The sequence below is a fragment of the Stegostoma tigrinum genome, unplaced genomic scaffold (genome assembly GCF_030684315.1).
Source record: "Stegostoma tigrinum isolate sSteTig4 unplaced genomic scaffold, sSteTig4.hap1 scaffold_346, whole genome shotgun sequence".
NCBI classification, from domain to species: Eukaryota; Metazoa; Chordata; class Chondrichthyes; order Orectolobiformes; family Stegostomatidae; genus Stegostoma; species Stegostoma tigrinum.
The window spans coordinates 52060-78193 of record NW_026728274.1 but is presented as its reverse complement, the minus strand read 5'-3'; the positions used below and the strand labels follow the sequence as shown (position 1 = coordinate 78193).

At 52.0% G+C, this 26134-nt stretch overlaps 2 protein-coding genes across 4 annotated transcripts in view; both read left to right on the top strand.

Moving 5' to 3' along the window:
* LOC125449582 (thioredoxin-related transmembrane protein 2) overlaps positions 1-1479 on the top strand; it is a 57674-nt gene extending 56195 nt beyond the window's left edge. For all 3 annotated transcript variants that reach the window (XM_059643944.1, XM_059643945.1, XM_048525409.2), the window contains 2 exons: positions 11-140; positions 769-1479. In XM_059643944.1, the coding sequence (XP_059499927.1) occupies positions 11-140; positions 769-924 (286 nt within the window). In that variant the 3' untranslated portion in view covers positions 925-1479. The remainder of the gene's footprint in view (positions 1-10; positions 141-768) is intronic.
* An 8285-nt stretch (positions 1480-9764) lies between these two features.
* selenoh (selenoprotein H) lies at positions 9765-13583 on the top strand. The gene is made up of 3 exons (XM_059643946.1): positions 9765-9892; positions 11294-11439; positions 13483-13583. The coding sequence occupies exons 1-3, from the start codon at positions 9765-9767 to the stop codon at positions 13581-13583; spliced, it is 375 nt and encodes a 124-aa protein (XP_059499929.1).
* Positions 13584-26134: the final 12551 nt, after the last annotated feature.

Genomic DNA, 26134 nt, shown 5'->3' with positions numbered 1-26134 from the left:
TCTGTCTCAGGTATAAAGTCAGTACATCACCGCTGAGCAAACAGTTGCCCACACTCATCCTGTTCCAGGGAGGCAAAGAGGTGATGAGGCGGCCCCTTATCGACAAGAAAGGCCGAGCTGTGTCCTGGACCTTCTCTGAGGTCAGTGGCTGAAACGTGTCAAAGTGTAAACCAGCCGCAGTAACCACAGTTAGATTCCAGTCTGTAACTCCCTTCTATGGTATCTGTTATTCTGTATGTAACCCACCCTGAACCCCTCGATTTTAGATTCCAGTCTATAACTCCCTCCCGGGGTATCTGTTATTCTGTATATAAACCCACCCTGAACCCCTCAATTAGATTCCAGTCAGTAACTCCCTCCCGGGGTATCTGTTATTCTGTATATAAACCCACCCTGAACCCCTCAGTTAGATTCCAGTCTGTAACTCCCTCCCGGGGTATCTGTTATTCTGTATATAACCCACCCTGAACCCCTCGATCAGATTCCAGTTAGTAACTCCCTCCCGGGGTATCTGTTATTCTGTATATAACCCACCCTGAACCCCATCGATTAGATTCCAGTCTGTAACTCACTCCCGGGAATCTGTTATTCTGTGTATAAACCCACCCTGACACCCCCCCCCCCCCCCCCCCCCCCCCCCCGCCCCGGTTAGATTCCAGTCTGTAACTCCCTCCCGGGAATCTGTTCTTGTATATATGAACCCGTCAGTTTGATTTGAATGTGTAACTCACTCCTGAGAATATCTGTGTCCTGTTTTACATTGTGCAGGAGAACCTGATCCGGGAGTTTAACTTGAATGAGCTGTACCAACGCGGGAAGAAGGCCAGCAAGGGGAAAGAGAATGCTGTCCCAGAGGAAGGTGGAGAAGCCGAGGAGGAGAGGATTCTGGAGAACGGGAATGTTGAGAGCAAGAAGGAGAGATGAAGGGGTCACAGCCATTGGCTGGGGGCTGACTGAGCTGGGGGGCAGTGGGTTAAACTGAGACGGAGCAAGAGGGAGGGAGGGGGGGAGAGAGAGAGACTAGGCATTTCACTGGGACCTCCATAGCGCACTTCCCCTTTGTCGGTACGCCAACAGCCTCGCCCACCCCCAGACCCTGAGGACCTTCGTGTTGTGTTCTGCCAGCCAGCATTTCCACCTCTCCTTTGCTGCACAACCCACAGCGAGATAGCTGTCTGTCACCATCTCCCCAGCCCACAAAAACCCCCTCTGCTGCTCTTTAACGTCCTGCAGGCCCAGGGACCCTTGTGCGCACAGGCAGATGCCAATGGCAAGCGGAATGCCACTGAAATACCTGCTACCCTCTCTGTCCTGCTGCGCTCCTTGACCCCCACGTCGCCCTCAAATCTCTCGTGGCGCCATTGCCTAGGACAACATTGATGAGAATGGTCAGATTGTACCCAAAATCATTGCGCACACAGCGACTGTTCTCGTGTGATCAGCTTTAATTTATTAAAGGGAATGCTTCATTTAATACAACTGCCTGTGTCAGCACTTGTTTTCGGCTATGTCTGAAATCGCCAATGTGAAAGGACCCACCCCCTCATCCCTGTTGCCCTTCCCTGAGCAGGGTAATGTAGGGACCTCCACACTGTAAAAACTTTCAGGAAAAATACTGTGGATGCTGCAAATCAGAAACAAAAACAAAAGTTGCTGGAAAAGTTCAGCAGGTCTGGCAGCATCTGTGATGAAAAAGATCAGAGTTAACGTTTCGGGGCCCGGTGACCCAGTGGTAGCTCCAGACCCGAAACATCAGTTTTCCTGCCACTCTGATGCTGCTTGTCCTGCTGTGTTCATCCAGCCCCACACCATGTTATCTCACATTCTCCAGCATCTGCAGCTCCTGTTACCCCTCTGCCCCTCTGATGCTGCTGGGCCTGCTGTGTTCATCCAGCCCCACACCATGTTATCTCACATTCTCCAGCATCTGCAGCTCCTGTTACCCCTCTGCCCCTCTGATGCTGCTTGTCCTGCTGTGTTCATCCAGCCTCACACCTTGTTATCTCACATTCTCCAGCATCTGCAGCTCCTGTTACCCCTCTGCCCCTCTGATGCTGCTTGGCCTGATGTGTTCATCCAGCCCCACACCTTGTTATCTCACATTCTCCAGCATCTGCAGCTCCTGTTACCCCTCTGCCCCTCTGATGCTGCTTGGCCTGATGTGTTCATCCAGCCCCACACCTTGTTATCTCACATTCTCCAGCATCTGCAGCTCCTGTTACCCCTCTGCTCCTCTGATGCTGCTTGTCCTGCTGTGTTCATCCAGCCCCACACCTTGTTATCTCACATTCTCCAGCATCTGCAGCTCCTGTTACCCCTCTGCTCCTCTGATGCTGCTGGGCCTGCTGTGTTCATCCAGCCCCACACCGTGTTATCTCACATTCTCCAGCATCTGCAGTTCCTGTTACCCCTCTGCCCCTCTGATGCTGCTTGGCCTGCTGTGTTCATCCAGCCCCACACCGTGTTATCTCACATTCTCCAGCATCTGCAGCTCCTGTTACCCCTCTGCTCCTCTGATGCTGCTGGGCCTGCTGTGTTCATCCAGCCCCACACCGTGTTATCATAGCTAGGAAAATGTTGGTTTATATGCAGAAGACAGGGTGGGGGTTAAGAAGTAAATGATAGGTGGGGATAGAGCCCAAAGAGAAGAACAGTTGGACACAGAAGTAGATGGTGATCTGGTTGGGAGGATGAATGGCTATTAACGGGGACTGTTTATGACTAAGGCCTTGTGATCACATGTCAGCTTTTAAACACAACCCGTTGTTTGCCAATAATATCTATTCACCCTGTTAGCGTGATCGTTAGACACTCCTTTATCTATCCAAATGTTCTTCTGTCTCTGTGGGCATTTACCGGTTACTCCTTATTCCCCTACACCCATCCTAACTTTTGCAAACACACTGGCATTTTCCTCGCTGCTGGGGTTGCCACCCAGGTTGACAGGGCTGTTAAGAAGGCATACAGTGTTTTAGCTTTTATTAACAGAGGGATCGAGTTCCGGAACCAAGAGGTTATGGTGAAGCTGTACAAAACTCTGGTGCGGCCACACTTGGAGTATTGTGTACAGTTCTGGTCACTGCACTGTAAGAAGGATGTGGAAGCTTTGGAAAGGGTGCAGAGGAGATTTACTAGGATGTTGCCTGGTATGGAGGGAAGGTCTTACGAGGAAAGGCTGAGGGACTTGAGGCTGTTTTCATTAGAGAGAAGAAGGTTGAGAGGTGACTTAATAGAGACATATAAAATAATCAGAGGGTTAGATAGGGTGGACAGGGAGAGCCTTTTTCCTAGGATGGTGACGGCTAGCACGAGGGGACATAAAAATTGAGGGGTGAAAGATATAGGACAGAAGTCAGAGGTAGGTTCTTTACTCGGAGAGTAGTAAGGGAATGGAATGCCTTGCCTGCAACGGTAGTAGACTTGCCAACTTTAAGAGCATTTAAATAGTTATTGGATAAAGCATATGGATGATAATGGAATAGTGTCGGTTAGATGGGCTTCAGGTTGGTTTCACAGGTCGGCGCAACATCGAGGGCCGAAGGGCCTGTACTGCACTGTAATGTTCTATATGTTCTGTCAATTCTGAGGAAGGGTCACTTTATCTGAAATGTTACCTCTGATTTCTCTGCACTGATGCTGGAAGACCTGCTGCGCTTTTCCAGCAATGTGTGTGTATAAGAGAGAGAGAGAGTTCTACTCCATGTATCTAACTCCATACTATCCCTGTCCTGGGAGTGTTCGAAGCTGACACTGAGTATAAAGTGCTGGGGTTGTGGGGGGGTGCTGCGGAGCACTGTCCGGGTAATGTAGAGGTAGCACTGCGCTGTATCTAACCCTGTGCTGACACTGGGTTTTGATGGGAGAGTAATTGTTGGTCCCTTCAGTTTAAACTCTGACTCCTTAGTCTAGATTCCTCCACAAGAGGGAACCTCCGTTCCACTTCCACCCATCAAGCTCCTCAGGATTTTAAATCTTTTAATTAAGTCTGCTCTGACTGTTCAAAATTCTAGAGGATACAGGCCAGCCTGTCTTGCTTTTCCTCATCAGGTAATCTGCCTATTCTAGGTACGTTCTAATAAACAATCTCTGAACTTGTCTGGCGTGGTGGCTCGGCAGTTAGCGATGCAGCCTCACGGCGCAAAGGACCCAGGTTCGATTACATCCTTGGGTGACTGCCTGTGTGGAGTTTGCACATTCTCCCCATGTCTAGCTCCGGCTTCCTCCCATGGTCCAAAGATGTGCGGGTTAGGGTGGATTGGCCATGCTAAATTGTCCCGTAGTGCCCAGGGATGTGCGGGTTAGGATGGGTTGGCCGTGCTAAATTGTCCCATAGTGTCCAGGGATGTGCGGGTTAGGGTGGATTGGCCGTGCTAAATTGTCCCATAGTGCCCAGGGATGTGCGGGTTAGGGTGGGTTGGCCGTGCTAAATTGTCCCGTAGTGCCCAGGGATGTGCGGGTTAGGATGGGTTGGCCGTGCTAAATTGTCCCATAGTGCCCAGGGATGTGCGGGTTAGGGTGGGTTGGCCGTGCGAAATTGTCCCATAGTGCCCAGGGATGTGAGGGTTAGGGTGGGTTGGCCGTGCTAAATTGTCCCGTAGTGACCAGGGATGTGCAGGTTAGGGTGGATTGGCCGTGCTAAATTGTCCCGTAGTGCCCAGGGATGTGAGGGTTAGGGTGGGTTGGCCGTGCTAAATTGTCCCGTAGTGACCAGGGATGTGAGGGTTAGGGTGGGTTGGCCGTGCTAAATTGTCCCGTAGTGCCCAGGGATGTGCGGGTTAGGATGGGTTGGCCGTGCTAAATTGTCCCGTAGTGCCCAGGGATGTGCGGGTTAGGATGGGTTGGCCGTGCTAAATTGTCCCGTAGTGCCCAGGGATGTGCGGGTTAGGGTGGGTTGGCCGTGCTAAATTGTCCCGTAGTGACCAGGGATGTGCAGGTTAGGGTGGGTTGGCCGTGTTAAATTGTCCTGTAGTGTCCAGGGATGTGCAGGTTAGGGTGGGTTGGCCGTGCTAAATTGTCCCATAGTGCCCAGGGATGTGCGGGTTAGGGTGGGTTGGCCGTGCTAAATTGTCCCGTAGTGACCAGGGATGTGCAGGTTAGGGTGGGTTGGCCGTGCTAAATTGTCCCGTAGTGTCCAGGGATGTGCAGGTTAGGGTGGGTTGGCCGTGCTAAATTGTCCCATAGTGTCCCAGGGATGAGCAGGTTAGGGTGGGTTGGCCGTGCTAAATTGTCCCGTAGTGCCCAGGGATGTGCGGGTTAGGGTGGGTTGGCCGTGCTAAATTGTCCCATAGTGCCCAGGGATGTGCAGGTTAGGGTGGATTGGCCGTGCTAAATTGTCCCATAGTGCCCAGGGATGTGCGGGTTAGGGTGGATTGGCCGTGCTAAATTGTCCCGTAGTGACCAGGGATGTGCAGGTTAGGGTGGGTTGGCCGTGCTAAATTGTCCCATAGTGCCCAGGGATGTGCGGGTTAGGGTGGGTTGGCCGTGCTACATTGTCCCATAGTGCCCAGGGATGTGCGGGTTAGGGTGGATTGGCCGTGCTAAATTGTCCCGTAGTGTCCAGGGATGTGCGGGTTAGGGTGGGTTGGCCGTGCTACATTGTCCCATAGTGCCCAGGGATGTGCGGGTTAGGGTGGGTTGGCCATGCTAAATTGTCCCGTAGTGTCCAGGGATGTGCGGGTTAGGGTGGGTTGGCCGTGCTAAATTGTCCCATAGTGCCCAGGGATGTGCGGGTTAGGGTGGGATGGCCGTGCTAAATTGTCCCGTAGTGCCCAGGGATGTGCAGGTTAGGGTGGGTGGGCCGTGCTAAATTGTCCCGTAGTGCCCAGGGATGTGCAGGTTAGGGTGTATCGGCCACGGGAAATGCAGGGATAGGCTAAGGGGAGTGGGTTTGGAGGTGAGGGTTGGTGTGGACTTGACGGGCTGAATGGCTGTCTGCATGATAGACAATCAATGATTCTGACTGCGTTTGACACATTAACATCCCTGTGTAAGTACTGTGACCAGTCCTGCACGCAGCACTCCAGATGCGGTCTCATCAATGCTCTGTATTACCAAAGCATAGGCCCCCTGCTCTTGCATTGCAATTCCCCACACGATAAAACAGAGCATTCAATGGGCATTCCTGAGTACTTGCTGTACCTGCTTACTAACTTGCTATCATTGACACACCAGGACACCTGAAATACTCAGCATCTGTGCTCTGCATAGCAGGCACTTTTTATTCCTGTGCCAAAATGAACAAATGGGTGCTCCCTTGTGTTTAAACTCTGACCCCCTAGGAACTTCCTTTCCACCGCCACCCTTCAAGCCCCCTCAGGATTTTATAGTTTTCATTAAGTCACCTCTGACTTTCCCTCGTTGTGTTTCATTGACCTTCTACCTTTGCCCATTCAGTTAGCCTATCTATATCCATTTGTAACCTGCTCACTGCCCTCTTCACAACTTTCCTGCCTATCTTTGCGGCATTAGTAAATTTATATAACCTCCCCCAGGCCCGGCACAGGCCCATTATCCACCAGCTTGAAAACAAGAGATCTATTCCTAAATTGTGCTTCCTGTGAGGCAGCCAGGCTTCCAACAGCATGAGCTTTTATTTTCCATTATAAGTTTTCATGTGGCACCTTTTCAAACACGTTCTGTAAATCTACATACAGTGCATCCTCTCGTCCCCTTTATCTGCAGCTCAAATTACATCTAGAAAGAACGTGAATAAATTAGGTAAACATGACTTCCCTTTGATAAAACCATGTTGACTCATCTTGATGATCTTGAACTTATCCAAGTGCTAATGTTATCCAATGTTACATTTAATAACAGCTTCCAACATTAGCTAACCAGCCTGTAGTATTCTGCCTTCCTTTTCAGATAAGAGTTACATTTAACTTTTCCAACATAAAGGAACCTACCCCCAAATCTAAAAAGTTTTTTTTTAATTAAAACTGATGCATTAAACTGTTTCACGGGCTCCTTAATCCTGGAGTCTTGGTCAATTCACAGATCCAACAATTTGCTTCCCTGGTGACTGAAGTTTCCTTGGATTCCTCCCTCCCCTTCAATTCCTGGCTATTGCCAGGATGCCGTTTGCAGCTTCTCTCGTGAAGACCAACGTGAGATATCTGTTTAATGCTGCTGCTATCTTCCCTCATCTGTACCACAGAAATGCCAGGCAATGACAATCTCCAAAAATGTAGCCATCACTGAACGCCCCCCCCCGCCCACTATCAACACCCTGGGAGTTACCATTAACCAGAAACTCAACAGAACCCACCACATAAACACAGCAGCTACAAGAGCAGGTCAGAGGCTGGGAATCCTGCAGCGAGTAACTCACCTCCTGATTCCCCAGAATCTATCTACCCACTCGCCCCTGGATGAGGGCAGCTCCTACAAAACTCAAGAAGCTCGACACCATCCAGGACAAAGCCCCTGCTTGATTGGCACCGCATCTGCAAACATTCCACTTCCCCCGACCGACGCTCAGTCGCACCAGTGTGTACCATCTACAAGATGCTCTGCAGAGATTCACCAAAGATCCTCAGGGAGCAACTTCCGAACCCCACGACCCACTTCCATCCAGAAGGACAAGGGGTAGCAGGTACATGGGACCCCCACCCCCTGCACATTCCCCTCTGAGTCCCTCCCCATCCTGACTTGGAAATATATCCCTGTTCCTTCAGCGTCGCTCGGTCAAAATCCTGGAATTCCCTCCCGAAGGGGACATTGGGTCAACCCACAGCACGTAGATTGCAGCCGTTCAAGGGGGCAGCTCACCCCCAGCTTCTCAAGGAGGGCAACTAGGGACAGGGTAATAATTGCTGGGACCAGACACATCCCATGGGTGAATAGAAAATACCTATCCAAAAGCTGCTGAGATTTTATTTATCTCTGTAAAGCATGCGGCACTGAGGGACACTGGGTGCGTGCGGGAAAACTGGTTCCGAATGCCAAGCCAAAAAAAAATGCAGGCGGCCAACAAAGGAAGGATTAAAAAGGTACGCAAACGCCTCCTGAGAGGTTCACAGTCGACCAAGAGAAAGGCATATCTCAGGAAATGACCACGCATCTGAGATTGGACACACGCACATGACATGAGGAAGTCAGAAGCTTTTATGACCATCAGTATCAGCGAAAGGCAGGGTCACACACACCAATATCGAGACAGGACCCAGTACCAGATATGACCACGACACATCCTGACGGTCTTGGAGCTGGTGGTCCATTGTACGGGCAGTGAGAGACTGTCTTGGGTATAATGGGGGTGCATAGCAGTGGGGGGAGCAGTGGTGATCACCAGTTCAGTGCATTGATCGAATTGGTGCCAATATGCAGATTCATCCCAGCTTCCCAAAAACTTCTACCTGCTATATACTAACAGTCGAATGGTGACAGGGTACACACAGCTATCACAGGGTTCCAGCACACGATTGAATCTATCAATGGTCTCTAAGGTGCAGAGGAGGAGCACTGGAGTCAGATCGGAGACAGGTACTGGGGCGATTACATCTAAAATACTCAACCTCGCCACGGAAGACCAGGTCATCTCTTGATCTACACAGTGACGCTCTGGATTAGAAAGTTCAGAATGTGCTCAAGGACTTGGGAACATAGGAACGGGAGGAGGCCTAGTTTGAGAACCCCCAACCAATGGAAATAGTTTATCTATCCTGCCTTTTCCTGAAGACTATGATCAAATTACCCTTCAACCTTTGAATTTCTATAGAAAACTGGCCTAGCCTGTCCTAATTTACCCGCTGAAGTCCAGATATCAATCTAGGAGACGTACATAATACTTCCTCCAGGGCTAATATGTCCCTCCCAAGGTATAGGCCCACACCAGGTATCGCACAGCAGTTTCCTTCCCGACAGGGACATTAGTGAACCAGATGGGAGTTTTCCAACAATTGGCAATGGGTTCACAGTCATCAATAGACTCATAATTGCAGATATTTATTCAATAGAAATTCCACCATCGGCTGGATTCGAGCCCAGGTCCCCAGAATGTTATCTGGGTCTCTGGAGTAACAGTCTAGCGATAATAACACTAGGCAGGTGTCGTTTCCCTAGGGTGGGGGGATTTCAAGACTAGGGGGCACATTTTTAAGGCGGGAGGAGGAAGATTTAAAAAAGACAACGAGGGGTTAGCTTTTTTACACAGAGGGTGGTTCATGTGCGGAACGAATTTCCAGAGAAAGTGGTGGGCGCTGGTACAGTTACAGTGTTCAAAACACATTTGGATAAGCGCATGAGAAATGTTTGGAGGGGTATGGGCCGAGTGAAGGCAGGTGGGGCTAGTTTAGTTTGGGGTTTATGGCTGGACTGAAGGGTCAGTCTCCATGCCTCAACACCCCCCCCCCCCCACCCACCTCCTCCTGCCCCCAACAAACACCAACAAAATTGGACTGTCCCAACAGTTGCAGAAGAGTTGGGGGGAAATGGGTGGTACCAATCTAAAACCCTGTGAAAAGTTGGGGGGGGGGGGGCGGTGGTGGGGGTGCAAAATCAGTGGGTCCTGAGTGGACAGCTCATTGGAGCAGTATGTCGTGGGACAGGCCCATGCTGTGATTGGTCCTGCAAGGGAAGAACCAGTCACTTCAATCCTTGCTGCCTCACCATTCAATCCGCCCACCCCCGCGAACACCACCCCCCCCCCCCCCATCCCGTGCCAGTGGTCTGGCCCCATTGTATCAGTTTGGAATTTGCTGCCAGTTTCTGGGGGGGGGGGGGGGGGGGCGGGGGCACCGCTGCCATTCTGCCCAGTGACACACATGGCTCAGGTACATAAGGAGGAAGCTGGTCCTCCCTCTACCCCCTCGACGTCCTCGTCGCAAACCAGCTGCTCTGTGGCCAACAGAACCAGTCTGGGCAGCGGCCTGAAGGTCATCTTCGAGCACTGGTAATTATCACAGTCCGTATTCTTCCTGTTTCCTTTCAAAGCCGCTGTCTTTATGTGGCTGGCCCAGGTGAGTTTTTGGTCAGTGCTAATCCCCAGGATGTTGATAGTTGGTGGGAAGATGGGTTCATCAAAGATCCCCAGGCAGCACCTTCCAAACCCCACGACCCACTTCCATCTCGAAGGACACGGGGCAGCAGATACATGGGAACACCACCTCCTGCACATTCCCCTCCGAGCCAGTCCCCATCCTAACCTGGAAATGTATCGGCCACTCCTTCGGTGTCGCTGGGTCAGAATCTTTGGAATTCCCTCCCTAAGGAGACATTGTGGGTCAACCCACACACATGGACTGCAGCGGTTGAAGAAGGCAGCTCCCCACCACCTTCTCGACGGGGGCAATAAATGGTGAGCCCAGCCAGCAAACACCCACATCTCACAAATGATTTTTTTTTAGAAACAAAATTCAACTATGGCAATGTCATAGAATGACATGGGGCAGTGGTTAGTAGTCATAGAGTTATTCAGCATGGAAACATATCTTTGGTCTAACTCATCAGCACCGACCAGACATCCCAATCTGACCTAATCCCATTTGCCAGCATTTGGCCCATATTGCTCTAAACTCTCCCTATCCATGTACCAATCCAGATCCCTTTTAAATGCTGTAACTGTACCAGCCCCCACCACTTCCTCTGGCAGCTCCTTCCATACACGCACCACCCTCTGTGTGAAATAGTTACCCCTCAGCTCCCTTTTAAATCTTCCCCCCTCATGTTAAAGCTATACCCTTTACTCTTGGACTTCCCCACCCCAGGAAAAAGACCATGGCTATTCACCCTCATGCCCCTCGTGATTTTATAACCCTCTATGAGCTCACCCCTCAGCCTCCGACACTCCAGGGAAAACCTCCCCAGGCAATTCAGCCTCTCCCAATAGCTCAAACCTTCGATACCTGGCGACATCCCTGTAAATCTTTCCTGCACCCTTTCAAGTTTCACAACATCCTTCCTAAAACAGAGAGACCGGGATTACACACAGTATTCCAGAAGTGGCCCTAACCATTGTCCTGTACAGCTACAACATGACCCTCCCAACTCCTGTACTCAACGCACTGACCAATAAAGGCCAGGGTCCCAAATCCCTCCCTCACCGCCCTGTCTACCTGCAACTCCACGATCTCTCCTGACTGGAGATGGCCATTGTGTGGCGCGAGTGTTAGTTGCCACTTGTCAAACCAAGTTTTCAAATCGGCTTCTTTGCTGAAAGTGATGCTCATGGAACATGAGGAACCGAGGGGATGGCAGGAGGCCATTTGGCACATCCTGCTGCCCTTCCACTGACTAGTCTAGAACGGTGAAGGCTCTCGGAGAGGCGCTAATGTTTAACTACTCTCTCTCTCAGCACCAGCTGACTGGTGTATCACCGCACTGCGAAGGCTCTCGGAGAGGCAATGCGGAAGGAATTCGGGGGCCTCGAGGTGCAGCTGAACCCAGACAAGCCTCGACGCAACAGCTTTGAAGTCACCCTGGTAACACCGGAAGGCAAGGGTGAGAGCTGCCGCATGGCATGTGGTACCGGCGGAAAGATTCTAGGATGGATCCTGCGTCCCTCCCCTCACACTCACAGGCAGCACCCTCCAGACCCTAACCTCTCCATTGACCCTGTCTCCCTCCTCTCTCACAGGCAGCACCCTCCAGACCCTAACCTCTCCAATGACCCTGTCTCCCTCACACTCACAGGCAGCACCCTCCAGACCCTAACCTCTCCAGTGACCCTGTCTCCCTCCTCTCTCACAGGCAGCACCCTCCAGACCCTAACCTCTCCAGTGACCCTGTCTCCGTCCTCTCTCACAGGCAGCACCCTCCAGACCCTAACCTCTCCAGTGACCCTGTCTCCCTCCTCTCTCTCAGGCAGCACCCTCCAGACCCTAACCTCTCCATTGACCCTGTCTCCCTCACACTCACAGGCAGCACCCTCCAGACCCTAACCTCTCCATTGACCCTGTCTCCCTCCTCTCTCACAGGCAGCACCCTCCAGACCCTAACCTCTCCAGTGACCCTGTCTCCCTCACACTCACAGGCAGCACCCTCCAGACCCTAACCTCTCCATTGACCCTGTCTCCCTCCTCTCTCACAGGCAGCACCCTCCAGACCCTAACCTCTCCAGTGACCCTGTCTCCCTCACACTCACAGGCAGCATCTTCCAGACCCTAACCTCTTCAGTGACCCTGTCTCCCTCCTCTCTCACAGGCAGCACCCTCCAGACCCTAACCTCTCCATTGACCCTGTCTCCCTCCTCTCTCACAGGCAGCACCCTCCAGACCCTAACCTCTCCAGTGACCCTGTCTCCCTCCTCTCTCACAGGCAGCACCCTCCAGACCCTAACCTCTCCATTGACCCTGTCTCCCTCCTCTCTCACAGGCAGCACCCTCCAGACCCTAACCTCTCCAGTGACCCTGTCTCCCTCCTCTCTCACAGGCAGCACCCTCCAGACCCTAACCTCTCCATTGACCCTGTCTCCCTCACACTCACAGGCAGCACCCTCCAGACCCTAACCTCTCCAGTGACCCTGTCTCCCTCCTCTCTCACAGGCAGCATCTTCCAGACCCTAACCTCTCCAGTGACCCTGTCTCCCTCCTCTCTCTCAGGCAGCACCCTCCAGACCCTAACCTCTCCATTGACCCTGTCTCCCTCACACTCACAGGCAGCACCCTCCAGACCCTAACCTCTCCAGTGACCCTGTCTCCCTCCTCTCTCACAGGCAGCACCCTCCAGACCCTAACCTCTCCAGTGACCCTGTCTCCCTCCTCTCTCTCAGGCAGCCCCTACCCCTTCGCTGAATGAAAAGTTGTCTCTGTTGCTCCCGTTCACCAATCCCCTTCGATCCGTGTCCCTTCCACCAACGGGAACAGATCCTCCCTCTTGACTGTCCAGCCCTCTCGTGATGTGGAAACCATCCCCCCCAACTTCCCTCAATCAAATCTCCTCTCGAGCATCTCTTCCCCTGAGGAGACCCGGGCCCAGCTTCTCCCAGTCTGTCCCCATCACCGCGAGCCCACATCCCTGAGGCTATCCTCATCAATTTTAACAGCAGGCCGTGAGGTAATGGAGCCCAAATGCGTAAAACCGTTGAAAGCTTTGAAAGGATCGACGCTGAGATGCTCTCATCTCCAGTGAGACACGCAAAACTGGTGGGATCTCAGTTTCAGGAAACAGAGTCAGGCAGTTTGGATTAAGACAAGGACCAATGTCTTTATTTCGAGGGCTGTCAATTGCTGGATTTTTTCTCTCTCTCTCAGCACCCACCCCACCTCATGCACAGAGAGCTTGGAATGTTCACTCATCAAGTACACACAAGACTGAGATCGTGAAATTGTTCAACATGTACAGGATTGAGGGATACGAGGAGTGGATGGCATGGGTTGGAGTTGTGGTCGAAGGTCAGTTGTGATCACACAGAAGGGCAGGGCAATTAAAACAGGGTGAATATCCTCTACCTGCTCTGGGTTTCTGTATCGTTGAAGCGAGGGCTTTTGAACTGGGGTGGATTCAATCTAATGTCTCACTGCTTTCTTCTGGTCATCCCCACAGAGGTGGTGCTATGGAGCGGACTTAAGAAGGGCCCACCGCGTCGACTGAAGTTTCCAGAAACAGGAGTGATGTTGGAAATCATGAGGAAATCCGTGCAGTAACTTGGGAGAAAGGTGCCCGCTGTGGGGTGAGTGGACAAACAGACTGACCCGTGCGCCAGGTCAAATCCAAATGTTATATTCTGTGTCGGACAGTCAGTGCTGAGGGAGCGGGCACTGTCGGAGGGTCAGTGCTGAGGGAGCGGGCGCTGTCGGAGGGTCAGTGCTGAGGGAGCGGGCGCTGTCGGAGGGTCAGTGCTGAGGGAGTGGGCACTGTCGGAGGGTCAGTGCTGAGGGAGCAGGCACTGTCGGAGGGTCAGTGCTGAGGGAGCGGGCGCTGTCGGAGGGTCAGTGCTGAGGGAGCGGGCACTGTCAGAGGGTCAGTGCTGAGGGAGCGGGCGCCTTCAGAGGGTCAGTGCTGAGGGAGCGGGCACTGTCGGAGGGTCAGTGCTGAGGGAGCGGGCGCTGTCGGAGGGTCAGTGCTGAGGGAGCGGGCACTGTCGGAGGGTCAGTGCTGAGGGAGCAGGCACTGTCGGAGGGTCAGTGCTGAGGGAGCGGGCGCTGTCGGAGGGTCAGTGCTGAGGGAGCGGGCACTGTCGGAGGGTCAGTGCTGAGGGAGCAGGCACTGTCGGAGGGTCAGTGCTGAGGGAGCGGGCGCTGTCGGAGGGTCAGTGCTGAGGGAGCGGGCACTGTCAGAGGGTCAGTGCTGAGGGAGCGGGCGCCTTCAGAGGGTCAGTGCTGAGGGAGCGGGCACTGTCGGAGGGTCAGTGCTGAGGGAGCGGGCACTGTCGGAGGGTCAGTGCTGAGGGAATGGGCGCTGTCGGAGGGTCAGTGCTGAGGGAGCGGGCACTGTCGGAGGGTTAGTGCTGAGGGACCGGGTACTGCAGGAGGGTCAGCGCTGAGGGAGCGGGCACTGTCGGAGGGTCAGTGCTGAGGGAGCGGGCACTGTCGGAGGGTCAGTGCTGAGGGAGCGGGCGCTGTCGGAGGGTCAGTGCTGAGGGAGCGGGCACTGTCAGAGGGTCAGTGCTGAGGGAGCGGGCGCCTTCAGAGGGTCAGTGCTGAGGGAGCGGGCACTGTCGGAGGGTCAGTGCTGAGGGAGCGGGCACTGTCGGAGGGTCAGTGCTGAGGGAATGGGCGCTGTCGGAGGGTCAGTGCTGAGGGAGCGGGCACTGTCGGAGGGTTAGTGCTGAGGGACCGGGTACTGCAGGAGGGTCAGCGCTGAGGGAGCGGGCACTGTCGGAGGGTCAGTGCTGAGGGAGCGGGCACTGTCGGAGGGTCAGTGCTGAGGGAGCGGGCACTGTCGGAGGGTTAGTGCTGAGGGACCGGGTACTGCAGGAGGGTCAGCGCTGAGGGAGCGGGCACTGTCGGAGGGTCAGTGCTGAGGGAGCGGGCACTGTCGGAGGGTCAGTGCTGAGGGAGCGGGCACTGTCGGAGGGTCAGTGCTGAGGGAATGGGCGCTGTCGGAGGGTTAGTGCTGAGGGACCGGGTACTGCAGGAGGGTCAGCGCTGAGGGAGCGGGCACTGCAGGAGGGTCAGTGCTGAGGGAGCGGGCGCTGTCGGAGGGTCAGTGCTGAGGGAGCGGGCGCTGTCGGAGGGTCAGTGCTGAGGGAGCGGGCGCTGTCGGTGGGTCAGTGCTGAGGGAGCGGGCGCTGTCGGAGGGTCAGTGCTGAGGGAGCACCGCACTGTCGGAAGGTTAGTACCGAGAAGCAGCAGCAATGACAGAGGGTCAGTACTGACCAAGTGTAGCATGCTTCATCGGCTGTCTGTTAAGATTGAGTGCTTATGCAGAGAGAGCCGTACACTGTATGTAACCCCATGCTGTCCCTGTCCTGGGAGTACTCAGTGCTAACACTGGGTAAAAAGTATTGGAAGGAGATGGGAGCAGGGTAGTTCAAGAAAGGGTAGAAAGGAGGTGTGTGGAGAATAACGGGCAACGGTGATGTCGAGGGGAGGAGAGTACAGAGAATAAGCAATTCAGAGGAGGAGGGTTGAGTCGAGTGAGACATGGAGGCTAATGTTATTGATGGTAACTTGGTAGATGGATCCAGATTTAGATTCACGACAGGAAACTGAGGGTGGATATAGAAGGCCGTTTGTGATTGGAACCAAGCATGCTGTGGCTTTTCACAGGGATCATTGCTGAGTCCCTTATTGTTTGTAACATGTGCAAATGATGAGGAATACGGCTGGGATAGCAAGTCAGTGTGCGGATGAGAGATGGATTGGCCAGGTGGTTGGTAATGAGGAGGAAGGTGGTAGATTACAGGATACTAATGGATTAGATGGGCACATCACTGGCAGATAAACGCAAAGTGATGAACTTTGCAAGAAGGAACAAGACAAGGGAGTAGTCAATGAAAGGCAGGACACAGGGAAGCATCATGGGATGCTTGTCCACAATTCCCTAAAGGTGGTGGGACAGGTTTAGCATGTGGTTCAGAAGGCAAATGGGAGACACGCCTTGGTCAGTGGTTGATATGTACGATAACAGCAGGGAGGTGATGTTAGAGCTGTACAGGACACAGCTGGTGCACTGTGTGCAGGTCTGGTCCCCCACACTATAGGAAGGATGGGATTACACTGGGGTTGGGTGCAGAGGGAGATTCGCCAGGACAGTGCCTGGGACGGAGAGACTGAGCGATGAAGGGACAGACTGGATACGCTCAGGTTCTTTTCTCTGGAGGAGAGAAGGCTGAGGTGAGACCTGGTAGAGGGGTGTATAACATTATGAGGGGCATGGGCAGGGGGAACATCATTTTAAAGTGAAAGGCAGGAGATTTAGAGAGGATTTGAGAACAAACATTTTCATCCAGAGCACGGTGGGGATCTGGAACGCACTGTCTGGAGGGTAGTTGGAAGCAGGAAACCTCATAACCATTAAAAATTACTTGGATGAGCATTTGAAATGTCATTACATTCAAGACTATGGGCCTACTGCGGATAAGAGAAAGTGATGATGGTCGGAGAGGTTGTTCTCGCGGTACACACTGAACAGCCTTTCAGCACTGTGTGAATCTGGGGAGTGGGGTTACGGAGAAAGACATTAAACAGCGAGGAGGGGCAAAGCGGGAAGTGATAAGTCTGCTGCCTGTCTGTGTCTGTCTATTTCTAGTAATCAGAACAGTCACCGTTCCCCTGTGTGGTGCAGTTTTAATGACGGAGGAGCGAGCAACAAGCGTTGAAAGCGCCCTCGCTTCGCCCGAAGCCTTGATGTGGAAGTGACTGCACCAGAGAGATGATGGAAATGGTGACCCTAGCCCCATCTCACTTGAAATTCTCTGCACCCTCCCCTCACCGGCAAGACTGACCCAGAGGGAGAAACTGAGTTCTGTGATTGATAGCCTGCTTTCCTTTGCTGCTCCCTTCACTGATTTGGGCTCGAGGAACTTCTGCCTTGGCGTGACTGACTTCCTTTGATCACAGTGCCCTGTGTCGGCATGGTCGGATTATTTGAGGAAGTGACAGACTTTTCCACAGATCTTCCCATCTAGGGTCTTGCTTTTCACTTGTGACTGTTCTTATAACTTGCTGTCAGCATCATTCCACCAATAAACTCTTCATTAAAATGTTCAGCTTCAGTTTGATTTGATAGCAAAGATGAATTTTTTTGGAAGTGCTCGATACTGACACTGGGTGTAAAGTGGGGACACGCTGATGTAGAGAGAGCTCTACACTGTCTAACCCCGTGCTGTCCCTGTCCTGGGAGTGTTTGATGGGGGGACAGTGTAGAGAAAGCCTTACTATGTATCTAACCCTGTGCTACCCCTGTCCTGGAAGTTTTTGATGGGAACAATGTGCAGAGAGCCTTACTTTGTACTGAAACCCATGCCATATCAGTCCTGCAAGTATTTGCTGGGGACATTATCAAGGGATGTTTACTTAGTTTAAAACTGTTGAAGGACCATAAGGTATTGGAGCAGAATCAGGCCAATTTGCCCATTGAATCCATTCTGCCGTTCGGTCCTGGCTGATATGTTCCTCAACCCCATTCTCCTGCCTTCTCCCCATAACCTTTGATCCCATTACCGAACAAGAACCAAGACATCTCTCTCCTAAATACACTTAATGACTTGAACTCCACAGCCCTATATGGCAATGAGTGCCACAGATTCACCACGCTCTGCCCGAAGAAATTCCTACTCAATTCTAAAGGGTCACCCACTCACTCTTACTGGTGAAAACATCTTCTTCAGATCTACTGGGGTGGCTCAGGGGTTAGCACTGCTGCCTCACAGCATCAGGGGCCCAGCTTCCTCTTTGAGCCTCGGACGACGGTGTGGAGTTTGCACACTCTCCCCATATCTGCGTGGGTTTCCTCCGGGTGCTGCAGTTTCCTCTCACAGTCCAAAGATGTGCAGGTTAGGGCGGGTTAGAAATGCAGGGTTACATGGATGGATGGTGGGGTTGGGTCTGGGTGGGACGCTCTTTGGAAGATCAGAGTAGACCCAATGGGCCGAGTGGCCTGCTTCCACACAGCAGGGATTCCGTGATTCTATCCAGACCTCTCAGTAAGTTTCAATCAGCTCCTCCCTCAACCCTTCTAAATTCCATGAAGTGCAGATCCAGAATCATCAACCACTCCTATGACAAGCCCTCTATCCCTGAAATCATTCTTGTAAACCTCCTTCAGACCCCTTCCAAGGCCAGCATATCTTTCCCTAGGTACAGGGCCCAAATACAGTCTCTTCAAAGTTTTACATAGCCTCAGCAGTACACCCCTGCTCTTGTATTGCAGTCCTCTTGAAATGAACGCTAACATTGCACTTGCCTTCCAAATGGCCACCTGAACCTGCATGTTAAATTCTTAACTAGGACTCCCAACACAACTGAATTGTGCTTCACGTTTCCAAAATCTTTCCCTGTTCCGAAAATAGTCCATGCCCCTATTCTTCATATCAACGTGCACCAAATCATTCAACCCGTAGTGTAGAAAAAGGCCATTTGGCACATCGAAGCTGCACCAACCTCCAACACTTTGCTTTCAGTTCTAAAAAAAAAGTAGAGGGAGGGGTTGACTCTTAATCTAACCCCGTGCTGTCCCTGCCCTGATTGTTTAATAAGGACATCATCACTTTCAGCTTAAGAGTACAGGAAACTTTATCTACACTTGAAACATGTGGGAAGACTTACTCGGCATCTCGCATCACGTTGTACAGGACTTATGGTTGGTTTGAAGTGGAGTGGTGAGGGAGATTGACTTTCACTTTAGAACAGTGGCAACACTACACTGTATCGAAACCCGTGCTGTCCCTCTCCTGGGCACACTCGATGCTGACACTGGGTATAAAGTTGGGGAGGGGAGGGAGGGGGAGAGATACTGTCAAGGTAATGTAGAGATTTTTGATGGGAGAGTAGCAATCTGAGATGGGTTTAGTTTTGAAAATGCCCTGCAGATGGTGCAGTAGGATCAAGGGGAATTGCTTATAATGAAGAATGAATGTGAAAGGAGCTCATGTTGGTGAGCTGGCTATCCTCAATACTGAACTGGAGGTTGGGGGGGGGGGGGGGGGTGCGGGTTGGGCGTGACAATTTCTGCCCTCTCTCACACAGATTTGCAAAGCATGAAAAGAAATTTCAAGAAGAAATGGATCTTTATTGTTCTGTACAACTTCAGCCGACAACATCGATCTCAGTGCAGCCCAGGGGAGACGAGGGGGGAGGTGAGGCATCAGGCCTCACTGTAACTAGGGGCAACGGCCCTATGTCTCTACTGTCACCGATGTCCACCTCCTCACCCTCTGACGAAGGGGAAGACACCAATGGTTCCTCAACCATTCGATGCTGACCTACAAACTGCCACTTGGCACTTTCCCACAGGTCAGCTGAGGTGCTGATTCCCCGCTGAGCCCCGGCACAAAGCCGGGCAAAACCCCACTCACCGGCAGTGGGGCTTGCACCATCTTGACCAGTGATCTGCGGCAGCGCAAGGCCACACTGATCTGGTCGATCAGGGGCTCCCTGGACACGGGTCTCCCAAGGGAACATTGTGGCAGTGGTGGGCCACGTCAGTTCTGGGCCAGAGGGGGAATTACAAACTGGGCCACATTCACTAGGGCCCACCATCTCATCCTGGACCAGTCCTCCTAGCGTCTGGTGAACTGACACTCTCTTATTAAATCCCGACTTCTGGGAAATGTCTACTTCTCGGGGCCTCTGGTCTTCCCCCAGGCCCTCCAGCCTCTGGCCATTTTTGTTCAAGCTAGTCACAGGATGAGTAAGGTTGATTAACGATTTCCTTCTTGCCACTCTCCTTCCCTTCCCTTCCCCTTGATTCCCTGTGGGAGGCTGCAGCCCCCCTGCTGTCCAGGTCCATCCACCATCTCCTGCACCAACATTCTGGCCTCTAGCCTGTCCCGAGTCCTGGCTTTCTGGAATGGGAATGACGACCCATTCACTGGAGGGGGTCAGCTTCTGCAGCTTGAACTTGGTGATGCCTGGAGCTCTCGCAGGGGTCGTGCCTTGGCAGCTTGACCTCTTTCCTACTCTGGCCGTGCTGCTCTCCTCCCTGTCTGTGCCTATCCCCCTGGGAAAAGTGGTGGGACGGGGTAGTCCGGGCTCCGAGACCAGCCCAATGCCCTCGCCTGCTTTCCTTCTGGCTGGGCTGCAGAGCTCCCGCTGAATCTCTTTGGATGCTGTAGGTTGCTGGCGGTGACTTGGACTGGGTTCTCTCCTTGGCGACACTTGGTGCCTCTCCTGCAGGGCGAGGCTCTGACCTGTCTGTTCCAAATGCCCAGCTGGAACAGAATTGGACATCGATTCCCTGGGCAACTGGACGGGACCCAGGTCTCCCCCAAGGTCTGAGCCCGGGCTCTTGGATGGCTCGCTCGCCTCCTGCCTGGCTGACCCCTGATCTGGCTGCGCTGCCGTGACTCCTGCTGGCTTAGGGCTGCCTGGTCCTGATGGGCCGTCCCCACCCGGGAGCTGGAATGTGGTGGACTGATCGGTTGGGGATGCGGGGGCCCCAGCAGGCAAGCCAGGTGGTTGGTCAGTCACAACCCCTGTTGGGGGAGCAGGATCACCAACAGACCGCCCCTGCCTCTGCCTCCACTGTCGCCGGGGGCAGGGGGTCGCCCCGGAGACAGAGCCCGCATTGGCTGTCTGGGCGGGTGTGGGGCGGTTGACCCTCATCCTCCGCCAACTGGTGACCAGGTTCGAGGGGGGTGTGTTTGCTGGTGTGTCAGATCTATTGCCCCTTGACCTCTGGAGCAGAGAGAAAGAGGAGGAGGAGGAGCAGACAGAGGGGGCTTTGGGTCTTGAATCAGTCATGGACCTCCGGGTTTTCTCACCTGGGCTCGGTCCCTGCTCAGACAGCACTGCAGCTTTGGGTGGTGCACAGGGCAAGCTCTCCCCCTGAGGAACGTGGGATCCCAGGGACTTGGCAGCAGGCGGTATTCCCTTCCTCCCGGTGAAACCGAGGACTCCCAGCCTCCGCGCGGCCTGCAGGAATCCCTCTGTAGTCTCATCGCGGGGCAGCTGGATCTGCTCCGTGTACATGAACCGCAGCAAGGCCTTCAGGGTGGCCGCCCTCAGCCCTGGCAGCTCCAAGGTCACCTTCTGGGGGTGGCCGTCACTCGCGGAGAATTGCTGGAGAAAGAAGGGGCTGAAAGCAGCAAGCACGCAGCGATGGACTGGGATCCCTTCACCTGACAAGAACCAGGAGGAGAGAAAATAAATAAGCAGAGGTGGATCACACACACCCACCTACTGCAATGAAAGTAGCACGGGTGAATGTGCACTCCCAAAGGACCCTTTTTAAACCATATCAATTGTCATTGACCAATAAAGCCTCACTATTAAGAAGCACTGCCCCAGGTCATTCAGAGACCAGCTGCCTCATTCTCTCACTTGTCAACTTCAAGCAGCACACAAATTAGGAGCAGGCCATTTAGCCCACTGAGCTTCCTCTGCCATTTATGGCTAACCTCAAAGCTATACTGCCACATCCTTGCTGAAGAGCCTCTGCCCTAAAGCCTTCAATGGGTTCTGCCTCCGACACCTTTTCAGCAAGAGAATTACAAAGACTCAACATTTTCGATGTAAGTAAGTTGTAAATGGGGAGTCCCTGCCTTGTTCTAGATTCTCCCAAGAGGGGACACGCTCTCCACATCTCAGATAGTCAGAGGTAACACTGCGTGCAGCTGGAGGAACACAGCAGGCCAGGCAGCATCAGAGGAGCAGGAAAGTTAACGTTTCGTGTTTGGGACCCATTTCTGAAGAAGGGTTCCAACCCGAAATGTCAACTTTCCTGCTCCACTGATGCTGCCTGGCCTGCTGTGTTCCTCCAGCTCCACACTGTGTTATCCCATGCTCTCCAAATCTACCTAGAATGTTTTCTGTTTCAGTCAGGTCAACACTTACTCTCTAAACTGCAGGCCTAGCCCGTCCATTCGTTCCTCATGAAACAGGTTTCTCATTTGGCACAGATAAGTTGGACCAAAGGGCCTGTTTTGGTGCTGCATGACTCTATGTTAATCTGGTAGATGGGGGTGAGCATGTGGAATTCACTACCATAGAAAACAGTTGAGACTAAATATACTGTACAATTTCAAAGTGGTGTTGGATAGAGATTTCAAAGTGGGGCTAAAATGTTCAAAGGATATGGAGCGGGGTGGTGGGGGGGGGGGGAGAAGCAGGAAGAGGCTATTGAGATGGATAATCAGCCATGATCAAAGTGAATGGTGGAGTAGACTTGAGGGCTGAATGGATTACTTCTTGCTCCTATTCTCAATGTTGCCATGTTTAAACCTCCTGTGAACTGCTTCAAATGCATTTACATCCTTCCTTACAGTGCTCATTGGTCTAGGGGTTTAATTCTCACTTAGGGACTTCTACATTGTAGACATGCGAGTGGTTCCAGGTTCAAATCCTGATTTTTCAAGGCAGCACGGTGGTTCAGCGGTCAGCATTGGGAACCCATGTTCGATTCCAGCCACAGGTGGAGTCTGTGTGGAGTTTGCACATTCTCCCCACGTCTGCATGGGTTTCCTCCAGGTGGTCCGGCTTCCTCCCACAGTCCAAAGTGTGCAGTTTAGATGGATTAGCTGTGTTAGATTGCCCCGTAGTGTCCAGGGATGTGAGCAATAAGTGGTTTAGCCATGGAAATGCGGGTTGCAGGGATAGGGGTGGGTCTCGGTGGGATGCTCTTCACAGGATCAGTGTGGACTTGATGGGCCAAATGGCCTGCTTCCACACAGCGGTGATTCTATGATACGATTCTAAAAAAGGCATACACAGTACTCCAGACTGTGAAACTGAAACATAACCTCCCTACTTTTGAATTCAATTCCCCTTGTAATAAATGATAACATTTTATTAGCTTTCTGGATTACTTGCTGTACCTGCATACCAATTTTGCGATTCATGCACCAGGATATCCAAGTCTCTCTGCACCTCAGAGCTCTGCAATCTCTCACCTTTCACAAAGTGTGCTTGTTAGCTATTCACACTTTCCTATATTACACTTCATGCATCACATCTTTGACCACCTACTTAACTGTAACCTTCTCGTTGGAAGCACACTGTATTTTAAGAACACACTGCACTTGAGGAAACTTGTGGTGTTCAGATTTTGAGATTTGCTTGTGTCTAACTGCTTCATATCACACAGATACAGACTTGAGAAGTAGGCAGGTTTTGCTAACCCCAATTTGGTTGGATTGTACTTGAGAGGGCTGCGTGCAGTTCTGGTTGCCAGAATTTGATAAAAGATATAGAATCACTGAGGAGGATGCGAGAGAAGATCTACAGAGATGATGTATGTAACACTGGAGTATAAATACCAGGAAATGATTAACAGGATGTATCTCAGCTCTCTAAAATATAGAAAACTGAAGGATCATCCAAGAGCAGTTTTCATAAGTAGTTTTGTAATTGTCACAAAGAAATCCCAACAAGGAAGCCAGAAACTGAGAGAATGTGGAAGCTGCTTCCAAAGACAGTGGTCTAAGAAACCAGTATCACAGATTTTGAGAAGGTGGTGGCTTTTGTCACGACATTAGTAAGCCAGGTGAATACTCTGTAAACATGGCTGCTGGAGATGTCAAAATTCAGTTAATAAATCTGGGATTCAAAGCTAGACGCATACAGTCTTACAGTTGTACAGCACAGAAACAGACCCTTCGGTCCAACTTGTCAATGCTGACTAGATATTATAAACAAATAGAACATAGAACAATACAACACAGTACAGGCCCTTCAGCTCACAATGTTGCACTGATCTATTATCTAATCCAGTCTCATTTGCCAGCATTTTTCCATATCCCACTAAACCTTTCCCATCCATGTACCCATCAGATGCCTTTTAAATGCTGTAATTATACCAGCCCCCACCACTTCCTCTGGCAGCTCATTCCATACATGCACCACCCTCTGTGTGAAACAGTTACCCCTCAGGTCCCTTTTAAGTCTTTCCCCTCTCACCTTAAACCTACGCCCTATTTTGGACTCTCCTACCCTGAGGAAAAAACCTTGTCTATTCACCCTATCCATGCCCCTCATGATCTTTTAAACCTCTAAGGTCATCTCTCAGCCCCTGCCGCTCCAGGGAAAATAGCCCCAGCCGTTTCAGCCCCTGCCTCTAGCTCAAACTCTCCAGCCCTGGCAACATCCTTGAACATCTTTTCTGAGCCCTTTCAAATTTCACAACATCAGAGTTGCACACAGTATTCTAAAAGTGACCTAACCAATGTCAAGTACGGTCACAAAATGACCTCCCAACTTCTATACTCAATGCACTGACCAATAAAAGCCAGCGTACCAAATGTCTTATCTACCTGTGCCTCCACTTTCAAGGAACAACGAACATGCACTCTAAGGTCTTTGTGTTCAGCAACATTCCCCAGGCCCTTCCCATTAAGTGTATAAGTCCTGCCCTGAAGTCCCTTTCCAAAGTGCAGCACCTCACATTTATATAAATTAATCTCCGTCCGCCCCTCCTCGGCCCATCGGATCAAGGCCCTGCTGTTCTCTGAGGTAACCTTCCTCACTGCTCACTACAACCTCCAATTCTGGTCTCATCTCCAAACTTACTACCCATCCCTCCTGTGTTCACATCCAAATCATTTATATAAATGACAAAAAGCAGTGGACCCAGCACTGATCTGAGCGGGACGTCGCTGGTCACAGGTCCCCCAGTCTGAAAAGAAACCCTCCCCACACCCCCACCGCCCAACCTCTGTCTCCTACAGTCAGTTCTGTATCTGAATGGCTAGTTCTCCCTGGATTCCACTTGGTCTAACCTCGCTAGCTAGTCTACCATGAAGAACCTTGTTGAATGCCAAACCAAAGTCTATAATGATCACATCCACCACTCTGCTCTAAATCCGCTTTGTTACTTCTTCAAAAACCTCAATCAAGTTAGTGAGACATGATTTCCCACACACAAAGTAATGTTGACTATCCCTCATCAGTCCTTGCCTTTCCAAATATACGTAACTCCTGTCCCTCAGGAATCCCTCCAACAACATGCCCAGTGCCGACTCAGTAAGTGAATGCTGTCACTCGCTGTTAAAACTCCCTCTGGTTCACAAACCCCATTCAGGTAAGGAAATCTGCCATCTTCACCTGGTCTGGCCTACCTGTCGAAAGGAATACAAGGCGATCACATTCTGACGGGGTTTGAGAGGGCAGGTGCTGAGAGGTTGCTACCCTGATGATGGATAGACAGGAACACAGAGCCAAACAGTCAAATTGAAATGAGGAGAATGTCTCCATTCAGAGGGTTACGGACTGTTGGAAGTTGCAGATGCTCCACTATTGACCGTGTTTGAGGCTGAGATGGACAGACTGTTTCTCAGGGAATCAACATGGGAAGTCGGCAGCAAAGTGGAGTCGTGGCCCAGGATCAGCCGTGAGAGTACAGAATATCGGGTGGGAATAGGCTTGAGGGGCTATACTTGCTCTTGTTTTTTTTTTAAAAACGCACCTGTCCCCCCAACACATCCCATTGCAAATCTTTTCCCCTTTCAGTATATATTCCATCACCCCTTCTGGAGCATCCCTATTGCATCTGATTCCCCCACCCTTCCAGACAGCATGTTCCAGTTCACTTCAATTCAACATAAGCATTTCTCCTCACCTCCCCACTGCCCTCTGGTTCTCTTCCTGATTCTCTGTTCCTCTTGCCTCTAGAAACAACCTCTCCTGATTGACCGAAGCGGAAACTCCTTCTTGGTTGAACTGAGTGAAGCCCCTCACTCTGGAATTGTTCCAACACTGCACCCACTAAAGGAGGAGTGGGTGAGGTAGAATGACCACAACAGTCCGAGAGTGTGCGTGCGCGTGTGCGAGAGAGAGTGTGCGGGCGCGCCTGTGCGAGAGAGAGTGTGCGCGCGTGTGTGTGAGAGAGAGTGCGTGTGCGTGAGAGTGCGCACGCATGTGCGCGAGAGTGTGCGTGCGTGCGCGAGAGTGTGTGTGAGTGTGCGCGTGCGCGAGAGTGTGCGCGAGTGTGCGCGAGAGAGTGTGTGAGCGCGAGAGAGAGTGTGAGCGAGAGAGTGTGCACGCCTGTGCGCGAGTGTGCGCGCGCGTGCATGAGAGAGTGCGCGTGTGAGAGAGAGCGTGCGCGCGTGCGCGAGAGAGAGCGTGCGCGCGTGTGCGAGAGAGAGAGTGTGCGAGAG